Source organism: Manis javanica, chromosome 15 (genome assembly GCF_040802235.1).
Source record: "Manis javanica isolate MJ-LG chromosome 15, MJ_LKY, whole genome shotgun sequence".
NCBI lineage: Eukaryota > Metazoa > Chordata > Mammalia > Pholidota > Manidae > Manis > Manis javanica.
In genome coordinates, this window is record NC_133170.1 from 66,169,343 (window position 1) to 66,193,798 (window position 24,456).

The 24,456-nt window shown below is 58.8% G+C and overlaps 1 protein-coding gene across 9 annotated transcripts in view; it reads left to right on the top strand.

Annotated features, from left to right (window-relative positions):
* The window catches only part of FBRSL1 (fibrosin like 1), a 72,838-nt gene that overhangs the window by 2,744 nt on the left and 45,638 nt on the right, over positions 1 to 24,456 (top strand). For 8 of the 9 annotated variants that reach the window (XM_037014045.2, XM_037014043.2, XM_037014047.2 and 5 more), the window contains exon 2: positions 13,881 to 14,099. In XM_037014045.2, coding sequence (XP_036869940.1) covers positions 13,881 to 14,099 — 219 coding nt within the window. Of the gene's footprint in view, positions 1 to 13,880; positions 14,100 to 14,891; positions 17,359 to 24,456 lie in introns of those variants that run through there. The other variant, XM_037014051.2, reaches the window with a different exon arrangement.

Below are 24,456 nucleotides of genomic sequence, written 5' to 3' on the forward strand. Positions count from 1 at the left end.
TAGCCTCCCTCCCAACCTCCCTGCATCCCAGGCAGGCCCCCTACTCTTCTGTGTCCTGGGCAGACCCTCCCCACCACATGCCCTGTGTCTTCCCCCAAAGGACACCCAGTCCCTGCCTCCTGGGTGGCTTCAAAGAGATCATAGGCCACTTCTCTTAAGTGTGGTGGACACAGTAGGTGCTCTGTAATGTGTCTGCGGTGGTGTTGGCTGATGAGGAGGCACTCATGTCTGGCCTAGCTCAGGGTGTGTCTTCCGCCCTGGGGATGGAGGTGTCTCCATCTGAGTCCTGGGTTGAATAGCCAGAGCCTGGTGTCTGAACTGAGGCTGTGCAGAGGCCACGGGATCAGCAAGGGTCACACATGGGAGCCCTGGTACCCCATCAGATTTCTGATTCTCCATTTAACAGGTTGGGGGCAGCGACCAAGTGTCTGTGGGACAGTTGTCTTGTGGTTCAGGAGTGACAGTGGTTGCCTTACCTCTATTCTCACTGACTGGGAACATTTGGGTTAGACAGCCATCACTTGCTGTCCCTCTAGTTCCTGTGACATCTCTGCCCCTTGGTGTGTTGACCAGAGGTTGAGGGGAAGCCCTTGGGGGCAGGGCTGGGGCAGTGCCACAGCTTTCTGCCCCAGATACTCCTGACCCCTCCTCCCTGTGGCAGAGGCTACCCTAGGGCTGAAGGCATGTGGTCCCAGCCCCTTGGTCTCCTGGGAGATCCACCTTGCAGGCAGAGCCAGAGCGGAGCCCAGCAGACCCACTGTGTGCCTCCTAGTGCTTTCCATCAGGGTACCTGTGCCCCTGTGCACTGGCCCTTCTCTCTTCCATGCTCTGTGCAGTGCCTGACTCAAAGGACCTCCTCTATGCTGCTAGCTCCAGTGAGAGCCATCCTTCTGGTTTGGTGTCCCTGTGATTCTTTGTTAACTCGCTTTCAAACAGCAGAACACTTCCAGCTGGAGTGTTGATTCAGAAATCAAGCTTTAAGAAAGGTATATCCTGAAAAAAGTTTCAGCTCCAACTACAGCCTTCTCCAGTGACTACTCTGGCCAACTCCTGGCCTCTCCAGGGCACCTTATACAAATATAACCACACAGATGTGCAGTCTTGTGCCTTTCCTTTCTTGCTAGAAGGAAGGCCTTATTCCCCACATATATGCAATCTGGGAGGTGTGTGCCTGGAAAAAAGGATGGAAAGGGAACACCCAGAATTCTAGCTGTGACATATGACAGGTGACTTCCTTTCTCCAGTTCTCCTGTTATCTACACTGATTAGAACATGTTACTTTGATAATCCACAAAAGGTACGCCTAAAACCACACATGACCTCCGTGCAGTCAGGCTTGAGAAACCATGCTCCGGCCTCCTGCAGCCACTCTAGCAGGTGAGTGCCTGTGGGCAGTCCAGCTCCCATCCTTTGGTTCTGTCCAGGGGTGCTGTGAATGTCTGCTGAAAAGACCTGAGCTCTTACCAGCCACAGACGGGCTCTGGCCAGGGACATGACTCTTGGCAAGTAGTGGAGGCAGCCTGACTCCTGACAGGCAGGGGCACCTGTTGCAGGTCTGGACATGGCCTGTGGGGTGGGGTTGTCTGTGTGGGGCTGTGTGGGAGGCAGTAGTGGTGGTCTCTCTGTGTGTGAGCCAGGTTTGCCATCCCCCAGGCGTGAGGGGCACACGACTTGTGCTGGCTGTGGGAGCTCAGGTCCAGGAGTATGGGGAGCAGGGATGTGGCTCCACTAGTACTTGTGCAGAAGCCCATGCTGTCAGTGCTGCCTGTGAGGGTGTGGTCTGGCCCATCCCTCCGACAAGGGGGGAGTCTGAGCACACAGACAACTGGGCTCAGTGAGGAGAGCTGGTGGCAGGAGAAGGTTTTAACTTGGAGAGTGTCTGAGCCCCCCTGTCAGAGCACCTCGTCCAGGCTTCCTCCCTCCCTTCAGTTGGGGAAACTGAGGGAGAGAGGGGGAAGGCTTTCCTGCAGTCACAGGAGGGGCATACAACAGGTCTGGGACCTAGGATGGCATCGACTTGATTCTGCTTCCCCCAGGGGGCCCACTGTGGGGAGCTGCTCCAAGAGCAGCCAGAGGGCAAAGTGTGTGTGTGTGTGTGTGTGTGTGTGTGTGTGTGTGCGCGCCAACCAGAGGGCAAAGTGTGTGTGTGTGTGTGTGTGTGCGCGCGCGCCAGCCAGAGGGCAAAGTGTGTGTGTGTGTGTGTGTGTGTGTGTGTGTGTGTGTGTGTGTGTGTGTGTGTGTGTGTGTGTGTGTGTGTGTGTGTCTGGTGCACCGCCAGCCCACATGGGTGTCTACTGCCCCAGGGCAGCAGCACACAGGCTGGGAGAGGTCTGCTGCATCACCCGCTGTCTCTGCACATGCCTTGTGCGCTGTGGGGATGCAGGGCAAGGGCTCACACAGGGTAGCACAGAGAGGTCGAGGCAGCCATGGTTTGGATGGATGGTGACTCCGAATCTGCTGGCTGGCTCATTGTTCCTGCCTGCCCCAGGCACTCGTGAAGGTCTCAAGCCCCACGCAGGTGGGCAGGGGCTGTCTCTTGGCTCCCATCACCTAAGCCCACTCCCCTGCTCTCCATGGCTGGGGGTTATGTGCACACTACCACTGGCCTCCAGGCCTCAGTTTCTCTGTCTATCCACCCACACTGTGCCCCAGCATCTGCAAGGCCATGTGGGGCTGCTGACTTCTGCTCTCCTGCTGAGCATCTGAAGGGCACACTGGCCCAGGGAGCGTGCCAGGGGGGCAGAGCAGCATGCCCTGCAGCAGTCAAGCCTCACATTCCTGTGAGTTGGGTTTGCCCAGGAGGTGTGGCACAGGCCACAGGGGGCGTCCCCCATGGCAGGCCATATCCCATCTTCCATCTACCTCTTCTCTGAGTTTCTGGACAGTTTTGGGTCCACAGTGTGTGCATGTACATGCTGTGTGTGGTGGTGGGTCCATGTCCCAGGTACATGTAAGCTTGTGTGTGTGTGCATGTGTATGTGGTGGAGCCCTGCCTGGGTACGTGTGTAAACCCCCCTGCATGTCTGTGTGCTACAGGCCTGAGGGGGTCTCAGTCCCCCTCCTCTGTTTCTATCAGCTGCTGTGTCTCCTGCTTGCACACTTGGCCCTGATCTGTCCAGCCTGCCCAGACCCCATCTGTGGCAGCAACTCTTTGGATCTCTCCTTGGCTGGTGTCCGACACTTGGACAGCAAAGAGGGCAGGCCTGCACCTGGTCCCTTGGACACATGCAGTGAAGCCCCGCCTGGAGCTCCCGGAAGGACCTCACTTCCTCCATCCGCTGTGTTAGGCCTGCTGCAGCAGGACAGTCACCACCACCCTCCCACTGCAGCAGGCAGGCAGCACACACTCGAGCGCTCACTGAGCTGGCCCATGTCCCCACCCTCCAGCCACTTCTCTGCTCTGAGCTTCCAATTCAGTAACCCCGCCTTTACTGTGGTTCTCCATGCCCCACCCCTGCCTTCACTGATGCAGCTTCAGCCACACCTGCCCTCCCTGACCCTGGGACACACAGGGGGACCTTCCAGTCCTTGCCATCTGCTCTGCCTCCCACCTGGAAGGTTCTTTCCCCAGGTGTCAGTGACTTGCTCTCACATCTCCCACAGACTGGGGTTAGACATGACCCTCTGTGGCCCCACTGAGTCTGTGACCATGGGAGACCCCCATGTAAGGCCACCACTGGCCCCTCCTGGCTTGTTTTCCCAGCCCTCTTTTCGCAGCAGGTCTTACCCTCTGTCTGTTGTCTTCCCCCATGAGGACTTGATGGTGTCAGCTTGATCTCTCCCAACCCAGAACCTCCTTGTAGCATGTACATGTTTCCAGAGGGGACGTCATAGACCTGGTGCTGGCTTCTGTGTGGCCGGGGGCTTCCTACATGTGCTGTCTGTCGAGGGGTTGGTAAGCATGAAGGCTTTTCCTGCTGAGGGTCTCTGCATTTCGTGGACTTGTCCCGCCTTCCTTCCACCTTGGTCGCTGTGTTTTCTGACCGGCTGTTGCTGTGTATATAAGAAAGCCATGTTCCACCTCTCGTTTGCCCCTGGGCAGTTTGTGGAATTCCCTTATCGGCTCTGTTTCCTGCTGGCCACCATGGCATCTGCTGGGAACCCCAGTGTTGTAGCTGCCCTGTCTTGAGATGTCTTATCAGCACTTCCAAGCACCGTGGGGCACCCTGTTCCCTCTGGGAGGTCTCTGCTTTCCCTCGACTCAGCCTGGCTGCATGCATCCTCCACGTGGAGGCTAGTCCTGCCCATGCAATGTCTGGGCCAGCATCCGAAGGGTAGTGGTCCTTAAACCCCATGTGATGAAGATTGTTTCCTTCCTCTGGACCCGGTGATGTCTGGCTGTCGCTAAATTCTGGAACCAGCCCTGCCAGTCATGCTGGTGGAGTCTCATTTCAGGTTGCTCTGCTGATACTTCGGTTGGGACTTTTGGCACCAAATTCCTAAGTAAGATTAGTCTACTTGCTCGTTCTGCTGCATTTTTTCCTGTGCTCTGGAACAGTGGCTGGAATTGTCAGTTCCTCCCCATGCTTGGAAAGAACCCTTGGAGTCCTGTTATTCCAGCCCAGTTTGTTGGTGGCCAGTTGGAGACCTGAGTCAGCTATGGTGGGGGTAGGTAATGAGGGGACCAGCTGGAAGCAGGGTCAGCAGGGCAGACACCACACAGGCCAACTTGAGATGGAGCTGATGAGAAGGCTGCCTGTGGGCTGGCAGGGGGAGAGGCTTTGGGCCCTGCTCTGATCTGTTTGGGTGCCTTTTGGAGGAGGAAGATGGGGTCTGGAAGCCTTCCATGCCACGGTGCGGGCATCGTCATGGTCAGGGGCAGCAAGGGCCTGCTGGGGGCTACCACCATCCTGGCCTTGACTTGTGTGGTTTACCTGCTCCAAGGAGCTCCATGAGGCGGAGCCATGGTCAGCCCTGTGGGAATGGGGAAACTGAGGCACTGGGACTCTGCTACTCCCTCGGTGGAAGGACAGCTGGTCAGGGACAGGATGGAGGTGCCTTGTCATGGTCACACCACCCACACTCTGCTGAGAGGCCCTTGCAGCCGACCTGAGGGCACAGCCTCTAGGGGCCTCCCTCATTTGGCCCTCGGCTGCCCCTCCTGCAGCACTGCTCAGGGCGGTGTCTCTTCCCTCTCCTCGCTGGGGTCAGACTGTGGTGGTGCTGGAGCAGGCCAGGCCAGGCTCACGTGTGGGGCTGTGGGCCCCTGGAAGTGACTGTTGGCCAGCAGGGAGTGCTTCAATCCATTCTGCTTCTCCGACTCACTGAGCATTTACTGAGCACCTCTGTATGCCAGGCCATGTGCTCTAGGCGGAGGAGACAAATGGGTAATGAGACCAGAGATTGCCTGGGAGGACCTGGCTGGGCGTCCAGGTGGGTTCTGCGGAGGCACCTGGCAGTGACCAGCCAGAGAGGCAGTGCTTTCTTTCGGGTTGGGATGCTGGGCCACTGGCAGAGGGTGGCTGGGCCAGGCGGTGGGTGGTCACACTGAGGGCTCCCAAGGTGCTCTCAGAACCTGGAATCTGAAGTCCACATGGACTCAGGTGCTTTGGGGACTTGGGGCCAGTGTGATAGTTGGTTCCAGTTCCTTATGGGGATTGTCCCTCTGTGCACCGGTGTACCCAAGTAGCTGGAGAAAGAAAACTTGCCAGTGAATTCCCAGTTTTGTCCATTTCCTAGGGCACTGTGCTTGCCCAGCTTCTGTTGGAAGCTGCATGTGAGGAGAGCTGATCCTGACCCTGACCCTGGTGCCCAGCCCCAGGCAGTGTAGACCACCCTGCCCCCCACTTCCCAGTCACAGTGTATGTGTGCACGCTTTTGGGGTGTTTGTGTATACACATATGTACATGACACGTATGTACATGGGGAGGGACCCCAGCAGAACATCCGAGGCTGGCCTGGCCTGGTGAGACATGTCTGTGCCCCTCTGGCCACCCAGCTCAGACTCAACTAGGCCCCCTAGGAGCCACTGTTTGGGGGGTACTGCCCTATGGATCCCACACAGGTGGTGGGTACCTATGGGCCCCAGAGGGAGGTTCTCATGAGAGCTTGGTGTCAGCTTGTTGTGGGGAACAGAGCAGCCTTTTTGAAGGTGCTCATCCCCCATGCTGGGTGGAGTAGGAGGCCAGAGCTGGTCTGATCTATGGTGATGCCAGAAGTCATGGGAAGAGGAGCAACACTGGCCAGGGGCAGGGGCAGGGCAGACATGTGATGTCTCCACACCAGGCAAGCCCCTGAGGCAGGTGCTGTTCCCACTGTGTAGACAAAACTGAGGTCCAGGGGTTCAGTCCTTCTCACGTCTACGTGGTTGGCAGTGGCAGAGCAGGACTGGGACCAGGCATGTGCACCTCAGGTGGCTTGCGTTGATGACTGTGGTGCCCAGAGAGTGGCAGGGCTCTCTTCTGTGCTCTGAGCTTCACCTCAGGCCTCGAGTCTGGCCACCCTGCCTTTCATGTCCTTAGAAGTGACCTCACAGATTCATGCTGAGTGGAAAGTTGGCCTCATGGGCTCTGATATTCAGTGGGCTGGTGGATCTCTGGCGGGGTGTCCAGAACAGCTTCCATGAGAGCCCCTGCCCTGCATGGCCATCAGCTGCATTCTGACTCCTCTTCCCAACCCCTGCTGCTGGTCACCTTGCATCTGACATGTCTCATCACCTCAGACACACTAAAGGGGTGCTGTTCATGCTCATATGGCCCCTCCTTGAGAGCCAGGGTCCCCCAGGGACCTTCAGCATCTGCCATGAGCCCATCACCTCTTGGCCTTCACCTACCAAAGCTGTCTTCTGATCCCCGGCCCCAGTGCCCTATGCTGGTCCAGACCCTGCAGGCCTCTGGCTGACCATCGGCCAGTGCTTTTTCCACATCCTGCATGGCTTGTCCTCAGCACTTAGCTCCACCCACAGCCCCGCAGGGCTTTGTCAGATAGGAATGCATGTAGCCTGGCTCCAGGATAAGGTCCCTGAGATCACATCTCTGCCTGGCCCAGGTCCTCAGGGCCCTGCCCATCACCCATGGAATGAACCTACATTTTCCTGAGGCCTGGCCCTGCCCAGTGCTCTGCCCATCTCCTAGGAGCAAGTTCAGAGCATGTCTTTTACAGCGCTCCTGGCCAGATGCCTGGTTCAGACCCATTTCCCTCTTCCTCAGCACGGCCTCAGAAGCCCTGGGCTCAGACAGTCCTGGGCCTTGCTCTCCTCATCTGGGGATGAGGGTGATGAGTAAAAGTGCCTGCCCCCCATCCCACCTCCTCTTGGAAGCTCTTCTCTGAGCTGACTGGTGGCTTCTTTCTCTTTGTGCCCCACTCAGAACAGGAGGACAGGGGACTTTGGCCACAGCGGCCCCCACTCCCGGCCTCCCTGGGCAGTCCCCTGGTGGATTGGGCAGGCTGGTTGACCCCAGGAGCTCCCACTGCCAGTGACAGCTGAGCAGCAGCTGTGCAGATCCCTAGGGGAGGTGGGGGGTGCTCCCAGGCTGGCGATCCTGAGCAGATCTGCAGCGGGGGCAGCCATAGGGTCGCGGCTCTGATGCCTTTCCTGGTGTCCTAGGCCAAGAGGTAGGGAGGGGCCTGGGCAGAGATTGATCACAAAACCTAGTTGTCAGGGCAGCTGCTTTGGACACTACACACCAGTCCAGTGTGGGTCAGGGAGCACAGGGTCAGTGTGGGACCACCTCCCTGCCTTGTCCTCTTCCACCTTCATGCCTCCTCTCCCACCAGGTGCCTCTGCTTTCTCCAGAGCACCTGTCGCTATCATCACATCACATTTCACTTGTCCCCAGCCATGGGGTGGGTCTGTCTGTCCACTTCTCCACCCTACCAGCACCCGGCTCCTGGCATACAGCCGGGACTTCGCAGACACATGAAGGAGTGAGTGCACAGGGCCCAGAGAGGCTTCCCACTTGGCGTGCCGTGAATGCTGGGAACTCTGCGGCTCCCAGCCTGCTTCCTAGACTCCTGTCATTGACCACTTGCCCCCTCCAGCTGTGCTGCCTCGTCTGCAATCAGGCGCTCCAGGGTGCCCAGAGCACACTGTGGGTGGGTACTTGGGGGCAGAGGAGGAAGGCAGTGAGGCAGATGGAGATGAACCCAGAGGGGCCAGGGTGCTGCAAGGCAGGTTCCAGAAGCTTCCGGAGCAGCTCATACATCAGTGGGCCTTCTTGGGACGGTCCTCAAAGACAGTAGGCCACCCAGTAGTCACGGCAGCAGCAGGATGTGACAAGTTGGGGGCCTATAAGTGGAGCACCTTACATAGAGGGGTGGCAGGGGGAAGGCAATGTCAGGGCTGTGTGGGGTGGATGTGAGCTGAGGAGGGGGCAGTCAGAGAGAAGGGTCCTGGTCTCTTTCTGTGGCTGGGGTGATTGGACATGGTCCTCTCCCCAGGGCAGAGGCAGCCGGGTGGTGGGAACATCCCAGACCAGGTCCAATTCAGCCTCTACCTGGATTCAGGAGCCCTGGACAGCAAGTTGGGCCACGAAGAGGACCCTCACATCCTGGTTTCCAGCTGACTCTGGTTGTCTGTAAACAAGGAAGGGTGCTGTGGTGGTTCACAGGGCCTCTCCAGTTTCTCTGGGACTTCTCCAGTTGTCACACTAATCCCACATCTGGAAAACCCTCTCCATCCCAAGCAAATGAACAATTGGTCACTCAGTTGAGGGGGAAGCACCATTTACTCCCTCGACCACATAGAAAGAGCACCTGCATGTGTGGTGCTTGCCTCAGGGGCAAGCTGCAGCCAAATGGAGTGCTGGGCAGGTGTGAGGGCTGTAATTTTACTTAGAATGGGTGGAAAGCTTGAGTCAAACTTGTAGAGGAGGGAGTGTGAGCTACATGGATGCCAGGGTGGAGGGAATAGCTGTGCCAAGGCCCTGGGGCAGATCGCTGGGGGGCTTCCAGGTGGGATGGTAGCCTGCCCAGTGAGTGGTGTTGGGATTTGGCCACAGTTCCTGGACCAACAGACCCATGAGCTGACAAGGCTGCTGAGGAATGGCGGTCCAGGAGCTGCCGGGACAGGCTGCCTCAGCCACCCACAGCCCCTGCGGGGCCCTGATGGGGAGAGGCTCCAGGCCTGGCCCTGCCCAGGGGTGACCTGGCCCTGCCCAGGGGTGACCTGGCCCTGCCCAGGGGTGACCTGGCCTTTCTGCATGGGTTTCCTCCTATGCAGGGTAGGAAGTAGAGGGGGGTGGGCTCTCATGTGGGCTGTCTGCTGGGACAGGCCTTCCCACCTCCAAGGGGGCCATCCAGTGTGCCCTTGCTTGGCACTGGAGGGGGGCTCCGTGTGGCCCTGAGGCCTGGGTGCTGGGGGAGGGACTTGGTGCATTTCCAGGATCAGAGGGGGCACCCACCTTTTCCTACAGGGCCTGGGGGCCTGGGAGGGCCTGACTCAGGGGCAAGCAGCCTTGGCCCCCTCTGAGCAGGGGGGATGGGGTCTGTATGCTGTTTGAGTACTTCGAGTCTCCATGTTGGCCGGCATTCTGCAGTTAGGGTCCTACAGGTGCTGCACAGTGGTAGCTTAAGGGGAGCACATGGTCCCATAATGTTGCTACAGGGAAACCCAGCTAGTGACTTCATGGCAGGGTGTACCCCACCCAGTGGTCCAGGAGGGCCTGGGGGCCTGGCCATGGCTAGGAGTACTGGGGACTTCATGCAGGGTTATTGCCCCCAGGTCCTCACCCCTGTGCCTGCGCCACCCACTGTGGAGGGCCCCTCTGTGTGGGCATGGGTTCTGGGGGTGGGGCTCTGTGTGTGCTCACAGGTATGCACAGGCCTTTCTCAGGGTGGGCAGAGGCTGGAGTGGGAGCAGCACTACTGGACCTGGTGCTGCCCCAAGAGAAGAGGGCCTTTGGTCTCATTGTCTCCTCTACCTTCACAGGGTCTCACCTGCTATGCACTGGTTCACTCGCAGAAGGGTAGGGACAGGCAGCTTCCCTATTCCCCTGACCCCTTCCAGATGCCTGAGTTCCTGCCCTGGAGCTCACTGGCCACCAAGGCAGGAGTGTGCTCCATGACCAGGCCAGAGTTGGACCAAGTCCAGGCCAGGGAAGAGGCTCAGGCACTGATGTTTCAAGAGTTCTAACTGTCTGTTTCCTGATTTTTGTGTGTTTTTTTAAACAAAGAAATGCCAAAACAAGTTTGTAGAACATGTGATGAATTTGAACAATTTGTGATTGACAAATGTGTCCTTTCCACCACATGAACAATGCAGCGCCTGGGTGTGTGTCTGGAGAGGTGGCCTGGGATCCCCAGAACCTTCAGAGGGGCCAGAGCAAACCTGCAGGCAGGGGCTGTGTGCATGCCCACCAGCCAGGCCTGCAGCTGGGTTGCAGCGTGCTTGCTGCCCTCCCATCCATCTGCCCATTTTGTGTATTTTGTTCACAAGTGCTCTTGGGAAGGACGGATCCCAGCCCAACTGGGTTTCCCTGGGAGCAGGCTGTTCCTGTGGGGTTCACAACTGTAGTGAGATGCTAGCTTGTTCCTTTGATCATACACACGTAGACAGAGCTCAGATGGGAAAGTTCAGAGGTCATCCCATCTCCCAACTAGAAACAATGGTTCCTGTAATTTTACTCATTTGGGTCAGAAGTGGTCCTAGACAGCCCTAGAAGTGGTTCCTGCTCCTGTTTGGAACAAGGCCCTATAAAAAGCTGACTCGCCCACAGAAACTCAGGGAGTGCCCATCCTAGAGTTGGGTCACACGGTGACAGGGCACTGACCCATCCTGGAGGAGGTGGTCTACAGGGAGCTGGGGAGAGGTAATTTGACACTTTAGTGGCAGCAGGAAGGTCTGGGTAGCCGGAGATGGGTGCACATGTGTGTGGCACGGGAGGCCAGGGCATGCACAATGGAAGAGAGATACTTGTCCTGCTCAGGGCTTCCCATGGCCCACTGCCCAAACTGTGGGGACCACATGTGTGTGCGTGTGTATGAGTGAGGATGTGCTGTGGACATGTGGACACATGCAAGAGTGCTTGTGTGAGCATGTGCACATGTGTGAGTGCCTGCGTGCACAGATATGAGCAAGCTTTGGGAGTGTGTGTAGGGCAGGGTGTCCCACCTGTGTGCATGATGTTTCAGGTGCATCTGCACCTGCCAGCATGGGACTGCTGCACACACCTAGGCTGAGTGGTGGGGCCCAGGCACCTGGTCAACATGGTTCTGGCCATGTGCTGGGCATCCTGGACAGGTGGCATGTGAATCTGGACAGAGTAAAGCTAGTGGTCCTCACGAGCAGTAAAGGCCTGGATGGAACAAAGGCAGAGCCCCTCCAGCCTGAGGGGCCCACATTCCACTGCCACAGACTTGCCTGCAGCAGACCTGGCACGTCTCAGCCTCCATAACTATCTGTGCATCCTACGGTTCATTCTCTTGAGGGTGCTGACCAGTGCGCCCCTCACAGCCTGTTGCCTGAGGTCTTTCTCAGCACCAGCTCTGTGGGACTCTTGACTGCTAGATCCACCCTCTGCATCATGATGAGGGTGGGCATTGAGGTCCTGAGGTGACAGGTGCTCAAGTAGGAGCTCTGGCACCACCCTGGTGGCAGGCAGGCTGCCCAAGGCAGGAGGCCTGAGGCATCATCTAGCCCATGGGGACGGCATTCACATTTGGGGGGGTCTCTAGGTGTCACGTGGGGATCGAGCCACCATCTTCACAAAGATGATCTCGTCATTGGAGGGACAGCCTTGGCTTCCTTCCTCAGGGAAGCCTGTGGCTGCTTGTGGAGGCAGGTGCTGCCCAATGGAGCCTCCCTCCTGACTGGCACTGTTCCCCAGTGGGAGGATCCCTAAGCCCTGCCCAAGGGTCTATCCCAAGCACCTCTGAAGTGGCCCTTCCCTTGGGCTTCCCTGCCTGTTACCCTCCTATCTGTGGGTATCAGGACAACTCACCTGATGGGCTAGCTTCCTTGTGAGCCAGCCACCACCTGTGCTTGGAGCCGAGCAAGCATACAGTCGGTGCTCACTGCCACTTCAGTGTATGCAGAGGTTGGGGGAGACACAAGACCTGGAATCAGCCTGTTGGGCAGGGGCTGGGGAGTCCTGGGGTCAGTGGGGCTCCCTTGTGAGGGCACATAGGGGATTTGCCCTGTGGCTGAGATGAGCTGGGCTCTAAGGGGTTCACAGTGGGCTGAGACTTCTGACCAAGGTTCCAGGAGAGACTGCAGAATTGCAGGTGACCTGAGGGTGTCCCAGGGTCGCATAGTCCAGCAGGTGAGCATGAGGAAAGGTCTGTGCCATGTCCAAGAAATGAGGGCTCTACCTGCTGTACAGCCAGAAGCCTGTGGAGTTTTGGGCAGAGCCACATGGCATGGGCTGAGCTGTTCATCAGTTGGGACCTGAATTCCAGGCTGTGGGGACGTAAGCTGGGAGGACATCAATTTGTGGGAGGGACGTCAGCTGGGGAACAGCTTTGGCTCAGGAGTGTTTCTAACTGTAGATGACCCAGGATAAGTGCCCCACCTGCATCCTCATGGCCTGCTGCTCTTTCTCTTCCCACTGCCTTTAGTGGGCACTGGAGAGAAGGCACAGATGCAGGACATGCCTCCCTCCTCATGCTGGAGAGTGCACATGCCAGCCCTTGGTGTGGTGTCAGAGTTCAAGGGGTGCTCCAAGCCCCTTTGTGAGTGTTGGGAGCAGCTATCCTCCCCGAATCTTGCTGTGAGCCCCAGAGCAGTGTGACCATGGGTGTGGGCCCCTCCCAGGAGTATCCTGGGAGTGTGGAGTGTTCCACCGTTGGAAGGGAGGAGAACTGCTGCTCTGTGTGCAGCTGCAGAATGAGGCAGACAGTCAGCCCAGGCTGAGGGGTCCATGTGGCAGGCAGTCATGGGGACTTCTGTGCCTGGAAAGACCACTCTGGCCTGGCAACCTTGTCAGTGCCTCACACTAATGGGAATTGTGGACCCCTTGCACCAGGCAGGAGGAGGGGTGTGGGCAACATCTTGAGGAGGATGTTGGCCCTAAGCTGGATAACCTCACATGGCCAGCAATGCATCCATATTCCCACTGCCAGGCCAGGGGACCATGGCAGCCTGGGACATTGGCCCTTCCTACCCACCTCCAGGGGGACTGAGACCTCTGAGGCTCCAGCCAGGCACTGGCCTGGGCACAAGACACCATGCTGCCACTGTTGACATCCATGCAACATGCACTGTAAACACTCACTGCATGCCAGGCTCTGCTCCCAACACCAGGTGCAGCTGGGAACAAGTGGACACAGGGCTCTGTTCCAGGCAAGAGGTCTGGGGTCCCTGAAGGTCTGCACATCTGGCTGAGATAGACCTGCTTTCCCAAGGTGGGTTTCCACAGCTCCAGGTTGCCAGGCTTCATGGAATCAGGTGGATAAACCACAGGCAGCTCAGGGGACAGAAGCAGCTGGAGCTGGACCATCCCTACCCATGATCAGCTGCTGTGGTGAGGGCCTTCACCAGGCCTTCATCCAGGGATCCACAGGGCACTCTGGGAAGGGCATACCTCACTGAGGCCAGCACAGCTGTCACTCTTGGTGCCTGCTCTTGCTAACAGAGTTTGAGTGAGGCTCCACACCAGGACCAGGATCAGAGCTCCCATTGCCACCTGGGCTCTTGGGAAACTTGCTCATCCCCTACCAACTTTGTTCCAACATCCTCCTTTCTGACACCCCCATATGACAGGCCCAGCTGTCATCCACATCCCTTCATCCTCTCAGAGGTGGCTTCCCAGAGTGGAGGCTCCTTCCCGAGGTGAGTCTTGGCCCTACGGTCTGCTCGGGCTCAGCACCTCTAGGTAGGCCCTGTCTCATGCCCAGGGCCTTACCAAGAGCATGGAGTGGTCTCATGTGGTGTCACTCGTGGGATAGCACCCAAAATTGTGCGTCACTGCCAGGTAACCAGCTTTGTCCTTCCTCACCCACAGAAGGACATGGCCCTGAAGCCACATGAGCGGAAGCAGAAATGGGAACGTCGCCTTGTCAAGAAACCTCGGGAGTCAGAGACCTGCCCAGCTGCAGAGCCAAGTGAGAATGGGCGACCTGAAACAGGAGGACAGCCCCTGGAGGCGGGTGACCCTGAGCAGGACCCGCAGCCTGCCTACGACCAGGGGGCAAGGAAGGCCCCACTGCAGCCCACTAAGCAGGTGAGTGCTGGGCCCCGCCTCTTCAGCACCCAGGCTCTGTGCCCTCCCCCCGGGCCACACCAGCACCTGGATACCACCTGGGCCTGCCTGGCAACATGCTCCATCATTGTTGGGCATGGGGCACATGTGGACTAGGGTTTGAGCCCTGAGCAGAGGCAGATGGCTGGGGGCACAGCCAGAGAGGCCAAGCCAGGAGCCCAGGAATTGTCAGGGGGAGTGTGTGCTTGGCTCAGGTGGATAGGAGGGTGCACCCGCTGCTAGGTTGGCCCCGTCTCCCCACTGCGTCTGTCAGGCTCCGCCGACCACAGGGTGTCCAGTGGGTCTGTAAGTGTGGGGACCAGGCACACTGCTGGGTGCTCTCCATCTTCTAAACTTCTGCGCAATGCAGTGTCTGCGAGATGTGGGGAGGGGTCCCGTGACTTGCTGGTGGTCCAGGTGTGAGGAGCTGCCCCACCAGGCCTTTGCAGCTGTAGGAGTGGGCCCCTGGTGGGAGGGGCCACACTTGCTGTGACCCAGAGCCCAGCAGGATGGAGCAGGAGACAGGGTGGGGTCTTTCTCCCAGAGCAGTCTTCTGTCCTAGGTGTCGGCTCAGCACTGCAGCTTCCTTTTCTGGGACTCACTGGTTCGCGCCTTCTTCTCAGAGAGGGTTTCTTTGGTGTTTCATGCTCTACTTTCAACTCCCTTGGGGATTGGGCTGCTGGTGAGGGGGCAGCATGTCTCAGGGGCCCGGGCTGGATGGGGGGTCTGCAGGCACACTTGCCCAGGTGGACACATGCTCTTTCTTCCATGCAGGTGTGCTCCCCAGAAGGGGGGCCGCTCCCAGCCAACCACTGGGACCAGAGCGGCCCGGCCCAGCGCCAGCAGCAGCTCCAGCCCGGCCAGCCCCAGGGGTCACTCCCAGCCCCGTGTCAGCGCTGCCAGCCCCGTCGGGCTCTCCCGGACCCTGGGCAGCCCTGCCAGCCCCAGCAGCCACTCCCGGGTCAGCGCAGCTGGCCACAGCGGTCACATCTGGGCCCGAGACAGCCCTGCCGGCCCCGGCGGTCGCTTCTGGGCCCAGGTCAGCCCTGCCGGCCCCAGCGGCTGCTTCCAGCCCCAGGTCAGCCCTGCCGGCCGCAGCAGTCACTCCTGGCTCAGCCTTGCCGGCCGCGGTGGGCCCTTCTAGGCCCCAGGCAGCGCTACCGGCCCCTGCGGTCCCTCCTGGCCCCGTGGCACCGCTGTCGGCCCCTGTGGTCTGTCCTGGCCCTGTGCCACCGCTGCCGGCCCCTGTGGTCCCTCCTGGCCCCATGGCACCGCTGCCGATCCCTGCGGTCACGGGTGGCCCCAGGTCTCCATAGCCAGCCCAGCAGGGCATCCTCAGGACAGCGGTGCCGGCCTCTGCGGTCACTACTAGCCCAGTGCCAGCGGTGCCAGCCCCCACAGTCACTGCTCATGCTGCATCCATGTCACCAGCCCACCAGCTCACTCTCAGGCCAGTGCTGCTGCCCCCGGCGGGCACTCCTAGCCCCGTGCCAGCCCCAAAGGTCTCTCCTGGGCCAGCCCAGCCGCCCCCAGCGGTCACTGCTGGGTCTTAGTCAGCCACAGCAGTTAGTTGAAGCCCCAGAGCAGCCTGGCCCCCCCAAACCCTCACTGTTGGGCCCCGGACAGCCATGCCAACGAAAACGGCCCCTCATGGGCCTAGAGCAGCCGTGCCAGCCTCTGCAGTCCCTGCTGGGCCCTAGCCAACCCTGCAAACCCCAGCCATTACTCCCCATACCCAAGCGCCCGTCGCTCCTGGGACACCCAGCCCCACCCCGCCGGCCTCTCCTGGGGCCCCTGAGCCAGCCTCGGCGGTCCCTGTTGGACCTGGTTCAGGTCCATCAGCCTCAGCTCTCACTCCTGGCTCTGGGCCATCCCTGCAGGCCCCTGAGGTCACGACGGACTCGATACTCCACCCCTGCAGTGGCCCGCCAGGCCCCATCTGTGAGCCCTGGAGCCTGATCCCCATTTTCCAGGCCACCCCAGGGGTGGCTGCACTGGGCAGAGCCAGGGCCAAGGCCACCTCACCTGCGGCTGAGATGTGTTGCCAGACTGGCTGGAGGCCCTCTCCAGACAGGCCGGGCTGTTTGCAGTTGGAAACGGGTTCAGCAGAGGCGGGAGCCCCCCCGCAGGGCCGCTACCAGGCTGAGGCCCACCCACAACAGGAAGAGGAAAGGACCCCGGCGGCCTCTGCCTCCCCACCACACCTGCCCCACTGCCTGCTTCTCTGTGATATGTACACCCCTGGGAGAGGGACACAGCCAGCCAAGGGCTTGGCTTGTGGGGCTCCCCCATTGTCTCTTGTGCCTCTAGAGTACCCACATGTCCTTGTATGTCCAAATCTCCATGCACGCCTGCTCCAAGGAGTGTGTGTGCACGTGCACGTGGTATGTTTGTGTGGTCTGTGGGTGTGTGGTTGGGGTGTGCCAGCTGCAGGTCCTGACCTCTTTGGCCCCACCCCATGTGGCCAGTGTACATTTCCACCTCTAGGCAGAACATGGGCACAGCTGGAGCCAGCCTTAGGCAAAGGGTGAGCCTGTCCACCTCCGGGGTCCTGTGACTGCAGGAGGGGATGCAAGGGGCTGCCCGTGGTCCAGGAGGAGCTGCTGGTGACTGGGTCCCCCAGGACTCTGCCTCCACCCCAGCAGCTGACCACTAAAGTGGGGGGCTGTCTCCACCCGCTACATCTGGACCATTCTTGGAATGCCTCCTCCCCATCTCCCTTTCAGCCCTTGCAGCTTTCTGACTTGCAGCACCCCCGGGATGTTCTCTGTCAGGGCAGACCTCACACTACAGGGCTGTCTCAGACCCCTGGCTCTGGGCAGCCCCACACTGGTACCCCGGAGTCCTGGACACAAGGGGGAGTTCAGCTCTGACTCTCAGCCTTCAGGGGTCCCTGGGGATGGGGCTGTAGCCCTTTCTGGAGAGCAGCATTGGCCTCCTGGGGTGGGTCCCTGGCAGGTATACCTTGTTCACCCAGCTGTGACAGTCACTCCAGTGCTAACCCCCTTCACGGAGCCCATAGAAGTGCCCTGGGCTCCAGGCCCAGGCTCCAGCTTGCTCACGAGGACCCTGCCCCCAGGGTCCTGACCTGCCAGGTATGTGTGGGGTCTACCCAGCAACCCAACTCCCAGAGCAGGTTCCACAGGCATCTGGCCCTTGCCCAGGTTCTTCCTCTCAGAAACATGGGACTTTATTTTTCTGATTAAAGAAAATAAAAAGTGCCGTGCCATTGTTTTTACAACATCAGCGTTTGTGATTGGACAAGCGTGTGTCACACGCGGAGTGATTCATTCTGACCGGCAGTTTTCTGCCCATCTGCATTTGCTTCTCGTTCATTTTGTTCCGACTGAGCAGTGGGCTTGGGGAGGGGGCTGCATGGCCTGGACATAGCTCACCATGCCATGTGGCATGGGCTCGGGGGTCTACAGCTCACCATAATTCCCCTCTAAACTGCCCTCGCAGCCTCCTCATGGGACCAGCTCCCCCTGTGCTGTCCTGCCCCTTGGAGCCCCTGCCCTTGAAGGGGTCCCTGTAGATGTTTCAAGGCCTTTCCGAGATCTTGTCATTGACCCCTTGTGTTCCACCGTCCCCTGCTCATGTTGCAGGTAGCAGAGGTTGAAGCCTTCCTTCCAGGGGACAGTGTGAACATCTCTGCCTGCCCCCTTGGTCTCCTGCTGGCCAGTGTCTGGATGTGTCCTGCAAATGGGCCAGGGTGGGTGTGCAGGTGCAGCGCTGCCTTGCTGGGCCTTTCTGCCCTGGGAGCGTTTGCCCCAGACTTGGATGCTACTTGGCAGCAAGACAGCTGACAGGGCACTGGCTGGCAGGGGGACAGAGGCCTGGCCCCAGCTGCTTCCTGCATGATTACTGGCTGAGGAAGGGGCTCGAGTTCCATCCGAACCCAGAGGGCCCTAAAAAATCCTACATGACCCACCCATGGCTACAACTGGCCTCAGGTTTGAAGTGCTGGGCCCTGTGGGGAGTGCATTTCGGGAGGTATCCACTTGCAGTGGTGGGGCCAGACTACACATGCCATGTTGTGGGGGGGGTGTATTGTGCCCATGTTGCTGTGCATCGAGATACAGTTTCTGTGTGGCTAGATTTTTTACTTCTGAGGGAAGCTGGAAACCTGGATTTTTCTGTGTATTCAGCAATTTTGAAACATCAGTGACTAATTCCAGTTTTATGAGCCACCTTCCTGGCCAAAGGACATAACTTTGTGATCCTGCATGGCCTGATGGCAAAAGTTTGGGCCCTGGCAGCTGATCTGGATGTAAGGCCATGGGTATGGGGTATAGCCTGCCCCATTGTGGAATGATTGGGGCAGCCCTGCCTAAAGAGTGGGGGCAGAGTGAGTCTGGGGTGTTGAGCATGAGAGAGGCCCCATGCTTCCCCTTGGATGGAGATGGAGCCTGGGTGCAGTGCTCTGCTGGGCCCTTCCATCCTCTGAGCCCAGTAGTCTGCCCTGCCCACTCAGGGAGGGCCAGAGCCCATAGGCTAAGTCCCAGACAAAAGGGGTGGCGGTGGTTGTGGTGTGCTGCCAGGGTGTCTGGGTTGATACCTGGAAAGTGGCCCTGAGGTGAGTCACCCAAGCAGTGCTCACTGAGGAGACGCCCCCTGGTCTACCTCGTGTGGGGAGGAGTGGCCCTGAGGGGTGGGGCATGAGCTGAATGACCCCTTAAGGCCAACGAACGGGTCCCTGTCCTTGAAGGGGGTCTGTGCACCAAATCCGGTGTCTGCCTGGGACATGCAGACCAGCTGGCAGAATTCCCAGGAGGAGCTTGTCTGCCTTGGGCACACTGCTGTGCATGTGTGCCTCTCTGGGTGGGCTCCAACTTCAGGTGAATACCCGTCACTCCAGCAAGTCCTGCCCCTTGATGCTGGAAACACTCCAGGGAGGATGAGCCCCTGGGCCACCCTAGCGTGGCTCCACATGAATGCCTGTGTGGGTGCTGAGAGTGTGTCCTGACCAGAGCACTGCCCACCCCTGCCTCACCCCATGGGGCACCTGTCCTGCAGATGCAGCACGTGACCCAGTTGCTCAGTGTCAGAGGTGGGTGCACTGGCTGCACTGATGTCAGGCTGGACAGAGAAGCCGGCTGGCCTTCCTCCCCTGGTCAGGGGCTGTAACAACCAAGGGACATCCCCAGCAGCTTACCAAAGCCAGGGCAGTTCCAAAGGAGACAGTGTCCTCAGCCAGCTGCCTGCCTTGCCAGGTGGACTTGGCTGACCTGGGGGGCTAGACTGAGGAACACTGCCCAGACCTTGGGAGGGGTCCTGGGGTCTTGTTAAAGGCCTGTTCTGACCCTGCAGGTGAGGCTTGGAACTGTGCTGCTTGGCGGGCTGTGAGGGGCACACGCAGGTTTGGGGGTGTTCAGGAAGCCACATCAGAAATTGACAAGATGGAATTGACCATAATGATGTATTTTAACTTCTTATATTCAAAATAGCATTGTGTCAACATATAATGAGTATAAAAGCTATCAATGAGAAATCTTATCTTTTTGTACTGGGTCTGGGAAGGCAACATGTGCCCTCCACATACAGTGCTCTCAGTTCAAACTGGCTGCACTTCACATGCTCCAAAACCCATGGCTCAGGGCAGGAGGGGTGTGGAGGGCCCTGGCCTGAGGAGATGCTAGCACTTCTCTCATGCTGTGCCAGCCCTGTGGTTTGAGTCCCCACCATTGAGCCTGGAGCCAACAGGTCAGCCAGCATCTCCCATGGGTTGCAGGCCTGGCTGCCGGGGCCAGAGTGTCACTGCTGAATGCACAGCCCCTCCCAAGCACGTGTCCAAATGCCCCCTCATCGTGGCATAAGCCTCGCATCTACCCAGCGACTGGGCCAGCAGTAGAGCCACCCTTTCCTGCTTATGCCCTCACCACCCAGCCCTTGACCTGCACCTTGTCAACGTCCCTGTGAATGGGGTTTCATCAGAAAATAATCCAAAGCAGGTGAAAGTAACTCATCCTTAGAATGTGGGGGGGATGCAGCTAAAGCAGTGCAGAGTGAGGCCTGTCCAGACACCTATTAGGAAAGAAGGTGGCCTTGGGAAGCCGGGATGAGAAGATGGGGAACCTGGAGAAGGCAGGAGACAGTGCAGATGAGAGCAGAACCAATGAGGTAGGAGACAGGCAGAGACAAGAGACCCCGAACTGGGCCAGCCCACCACCACCACTTGGCCACCACCGACCTCACCCCACCATGAGGCAGCAACTTGTTACTCCTCTTGTTTTTCAGATGAGGATATGTAGCAGCTAAGTAACTCACCAGAGACAAATGGTGCATGGCTGAGCCAAGGTTCAAACCCTGGCAGCTTGGACCTGAATCTGCCCTTTGCCCTTCCCTCAAAGACATCCTCAGTGGCAGCTGCTGGCCTCCTGAGCACCCGTCTCCCTGCCTTTCTGCAGGATGGGCCCATTTAAGGGTGCACTGCCCTGCTGAAAGCCTTCTGGAAGGTTCCCTCCATCCTCAGGGTAAAGTCTTCTCTCCTGGACATGCACCATGAGGCCATTTGTGTCTGATCTGTCCCTCTTGCTGCCCCCTTCCCTGGCCTGCCTGCCTTCTGGCTAAGTAATCCTGGGGTTCACTCCTACCCAATCTACCCCTTCAGAGAACCTTCCCTGCCACCCCAAAACCCTCTCCTGTGCCGGTGCCCCTCATCTAGCACACCCTTCACCCCTCACCCCTCCTATGCACCCCTCAGGCCTTATAGCTCCAAGCCTGGCCTTGTAAATGCTGAGGGAGAGAGACAGGGAGGAAGGGAGGGGTTAGCAGGAGAGTGCTGGGTAGCTCTGTGTGCCAGTGTGATCCTCACCACCAGGCCTTCTGCCATGTTAATATCATTTGCAACCTTGGGGGTTTTCTAATAACTCATGGGCTGGGGGCCAGATGGACTGGGTAGTGTCCTAGAATTGTTGCATGCGGCCTCTGGCGGATGATTCCTGGGGAACTATCAGTGTGCCTTGGACAGATGCCTCCACCCTCAGTGCTGGCCTCTCATCCGAACAATGGGGAAGTGACATGTCCCTCGGGGCTGGCGCATTCTTGAGCCAATCTGAGTGAGGGCCCAAGGCTGAGCTGGTCCTGGCCAGCACAAGAGCATCCCACTGCCACTAGCCGGCGCTATAGCATGAGGCAGGCACATGGGCTTCCCAGCAGGAGCTGTGCTCTTTGAGGCACAGGCCTGTCGGGAGGGTGGGCAGTGGCCTTCTCAAACCCCAGCCCGCTGGCCTCAGGCAAGTGACCTCACCCTTCTGGGCCTTGGTTTTCCATCTATAAAACGGTGTCAGTAATACCAGATCATGTCCTTGGTTGTCAAGATGGAAAGCTGAGCTAATAGCAGGCATGTGCCATGTGTGTGCTGCTCCAGTGATCATGTTCACTGCTTTATCTCCATTCCTCATGGAATGGCTTCTGCTGGGCCCACCGAGTCCCCTCACCAGCGGTGTCTGGGCTGGGGCCACAGAAAGGGGGATGCTGGTCCTGGGGTGCTGGAGTGAGGCCCTCAAACCCTGAGCCCCCATCTCAGATGGGGCCTATGTGACCTGGGGAGCTTGCAAGGGGTACCTTTGGGAGGGAGATCTGGGAGAAATGGTGGCAGAGTGCAGGCCCCCATTAGCCCACCCACCACAGCCCTCCGTGGGGGAGAGGCCTTGACTTTCGGCATTCAGCATCCACTTCTTGGAGCTTTTTCTTCAGTCCCTGCTGTGCCCGGGATGCAGAGGCACATGAGGCAGATGACAGTCCCTGGCTTCATGAAGTTTAAATTCCAGGTGGAAAAACAGACAGGAGTTGAGCGGGAGGGCCTGAGGGGACAGTCCCAGCTGGGTGGGAGGGGCTCCTTTTTTAGGACAGGGGACCAGGAGGCCTCTCCCAGGAGGCAACCCTGGGGCTGAGGCCTAAGAGACAAGGGCCTCCCCTCACACCCGGGAAAGGGCATGTGCCTGGCATTGTGGGAGGGTGTAGGGGGGTGTGGACCCCTCTCCCGTGGGGCACCACGGGGTATGGGGAGGTTCAGCTGTGCAGTGGTATGAAAGGACGTTTTGAAGAGCTCATGCTGGTCGACTGTGGGAGTGACTGTAGGCTTTGCAGCTGGAGGGAAGCACTGGTGGCTTAAATCAGGTCATCAGTCTTTTGGACAGGGGACAGTGACAAAACAGACTTCAGAGTTCAGCCACAGTGGCCCAAGGGATAGAGGAGGAGAGCCCGGAGGACCTTGCTCAGCCCACACTGATAGAGTTCTGTGGACAGGCCATGGCTGCCAGCCACATCCCCCTAGAGGACCCCACTTGGGCACAGGCAGGGCTCACACACAGCTTGTTTCTCCCAGAGCCTCACGTGTCCTAGGGCGGTGGCAATGCCACTGCCACCAGCAGCCCTTGTGGAACCTGCAAGCATCTCTGCTTTCACCAACCCACTGCCTGGGCTGCAGTGCAAGATTGTGGAGCAGCAGGAGGGCGTGGCTGGCCCAGAGGGCCTGATGCTGTAGGAACACTGTGTCACTCAGCCCTGCTGCCCTGTGCCCGGCCATCAGGTCAGGCGAGAGTCTCGCCTACTGGGCACTCATGGTCTAATGATGGGAAACACAAGCCTGCTGGGGGCCCCACTCCCCTGAGAGCCCCAGGAGGTCCTCCCCAGCCTTGTTGACAAAAGTGCAGAGGGTTATCCCAAGCTTGTAACCCCAGCAGGGGTCAGCCAGCCAGAAGAGAGGGATACCAGAGGCTCATGACAGCTGGGTCCCTCGTTCTGGAGCCTTGAGCCCACATCCACATGTCACCTACCAGGCAGTGTGGCCAGACTTCACCAGTAGGTGCTGTGTCCTGAAAATGCCTTCTCAGTACTGGCCATTCCGAGAGGGGCTGCCTGCAGAGCCCGGAGCTGAGAGGCAGCCCAGTGGGTGGGGGAACTTCCTCTTGCACTCCTGCAGGTGCTGCCCACCAGCCCATCCTGGTATATGGACCTGCCTGAGTAGTGGGTCAGCTCCTGCCAGGCTCACCGTGGAGCTGACAGAGGGCACAAACCTGGGCACAGCTTTGACACTTAACCGGGTGTGGGGGTGGTACACTACAGCACATTGAACCAAATAAGTGCTGTGTGAGGGGTTCCTGCTGCCCTGTGCTGCAGTCAGGAGGCCCCTGAGCCCTAGGGACCTGGGTGCCAGTTGCAGCTGGAAAGAGCAAGTAGTCAGTGTTCCAGGGGGACAGCCAGGCCTGGGGACACCTGAGGGGGCTTCCTGGCAGCAGTGTGGGTTTACAGCCATGGGGTGATGAGTCCAGGGAGTGAGGGGAGGGCCCGAGGAAGTGGAGTCAGTGGAAATAGGGTTGCAGACACATGCTAGTCATCTGGGAGGGAAATCTAGGGATTTCCCTAGTCGTCTAGGGAAAGTCTGAGACCCAGACCCATGATGTTCTTAGAGTTCCTGGGGGAATGGTTTGCAAAGGGGCAGGGGCCTCCCTGAGAGGAAACTGGGGTGCTATCAGGAGCAGGGAGTGAAGGCTGGAGCTACTTTATTGGCCTGTGGCCTTGGAACAGGGAGGTTGGGTGTGTACACCATGTGCACACAGGATGGGGCAGCTTTCTGCAGGGGCATCATGGATTTGGCTGTGGGGCACTGGACCCAATAACCCTCCCACCAGGACAGTGGCACTTGAGGTGCAGCTCAGCCTTGAGGTCTGAGAGCACCTCAGTCTAGGCCAGGCACTGGAGGAACCCAGAGCTCCCTGGGGTATATACGTGTGCACCTGCACATGTGTGTCCCTGTCTGAGCTCTCTTGCACTCCCAAGAGTTCGTGGGATGGCACTCATCAGGGTGAAACTGTCCAATGACATGTGAGCATGTGACTCCCCAGCTGCCGTGTACAACTGTTCAGGTTGTGCATTGCACAGCCCCAGGGCACCAGAGGTGGCATGTGCATTTGCCAAGTTTGCAGGCACCCAGCAGTTGAGGCTGCTGAGGGAGGGTATCTCTGCTCTATCTGCACAGAAGGTGGAGCCTCAGCAGGCTGGCGTGCATGCAGCACCTTAGGGCAGGTGTCAGTAGTGGGTGGGCATTGGTCATCTGGATGTGGGCAGAGGAGGCCTGCTGCAGAGTGCATGTGGGGCCCTTGGGCAGAGGAGGTGGTCCAGGGCCTCCGTATACCTTCCTGCCTGTGCGTGCTGGTGAGTGCTAGTCTGTGGCAGTCTTGGTGTGAGTCTGGAGACCCAGGGGACTTGCTTGCTGCTGGGAGTGAGGGGTGCCCAGGGCTCCTTGGTCGTCCCAGGCATGGGTGGATTCCTGTCCCCCACAGGGGGCAGGTTCCTGGGGGCACCTCTGGGTTCTACCTTTTGGTCCTCTTTTCAG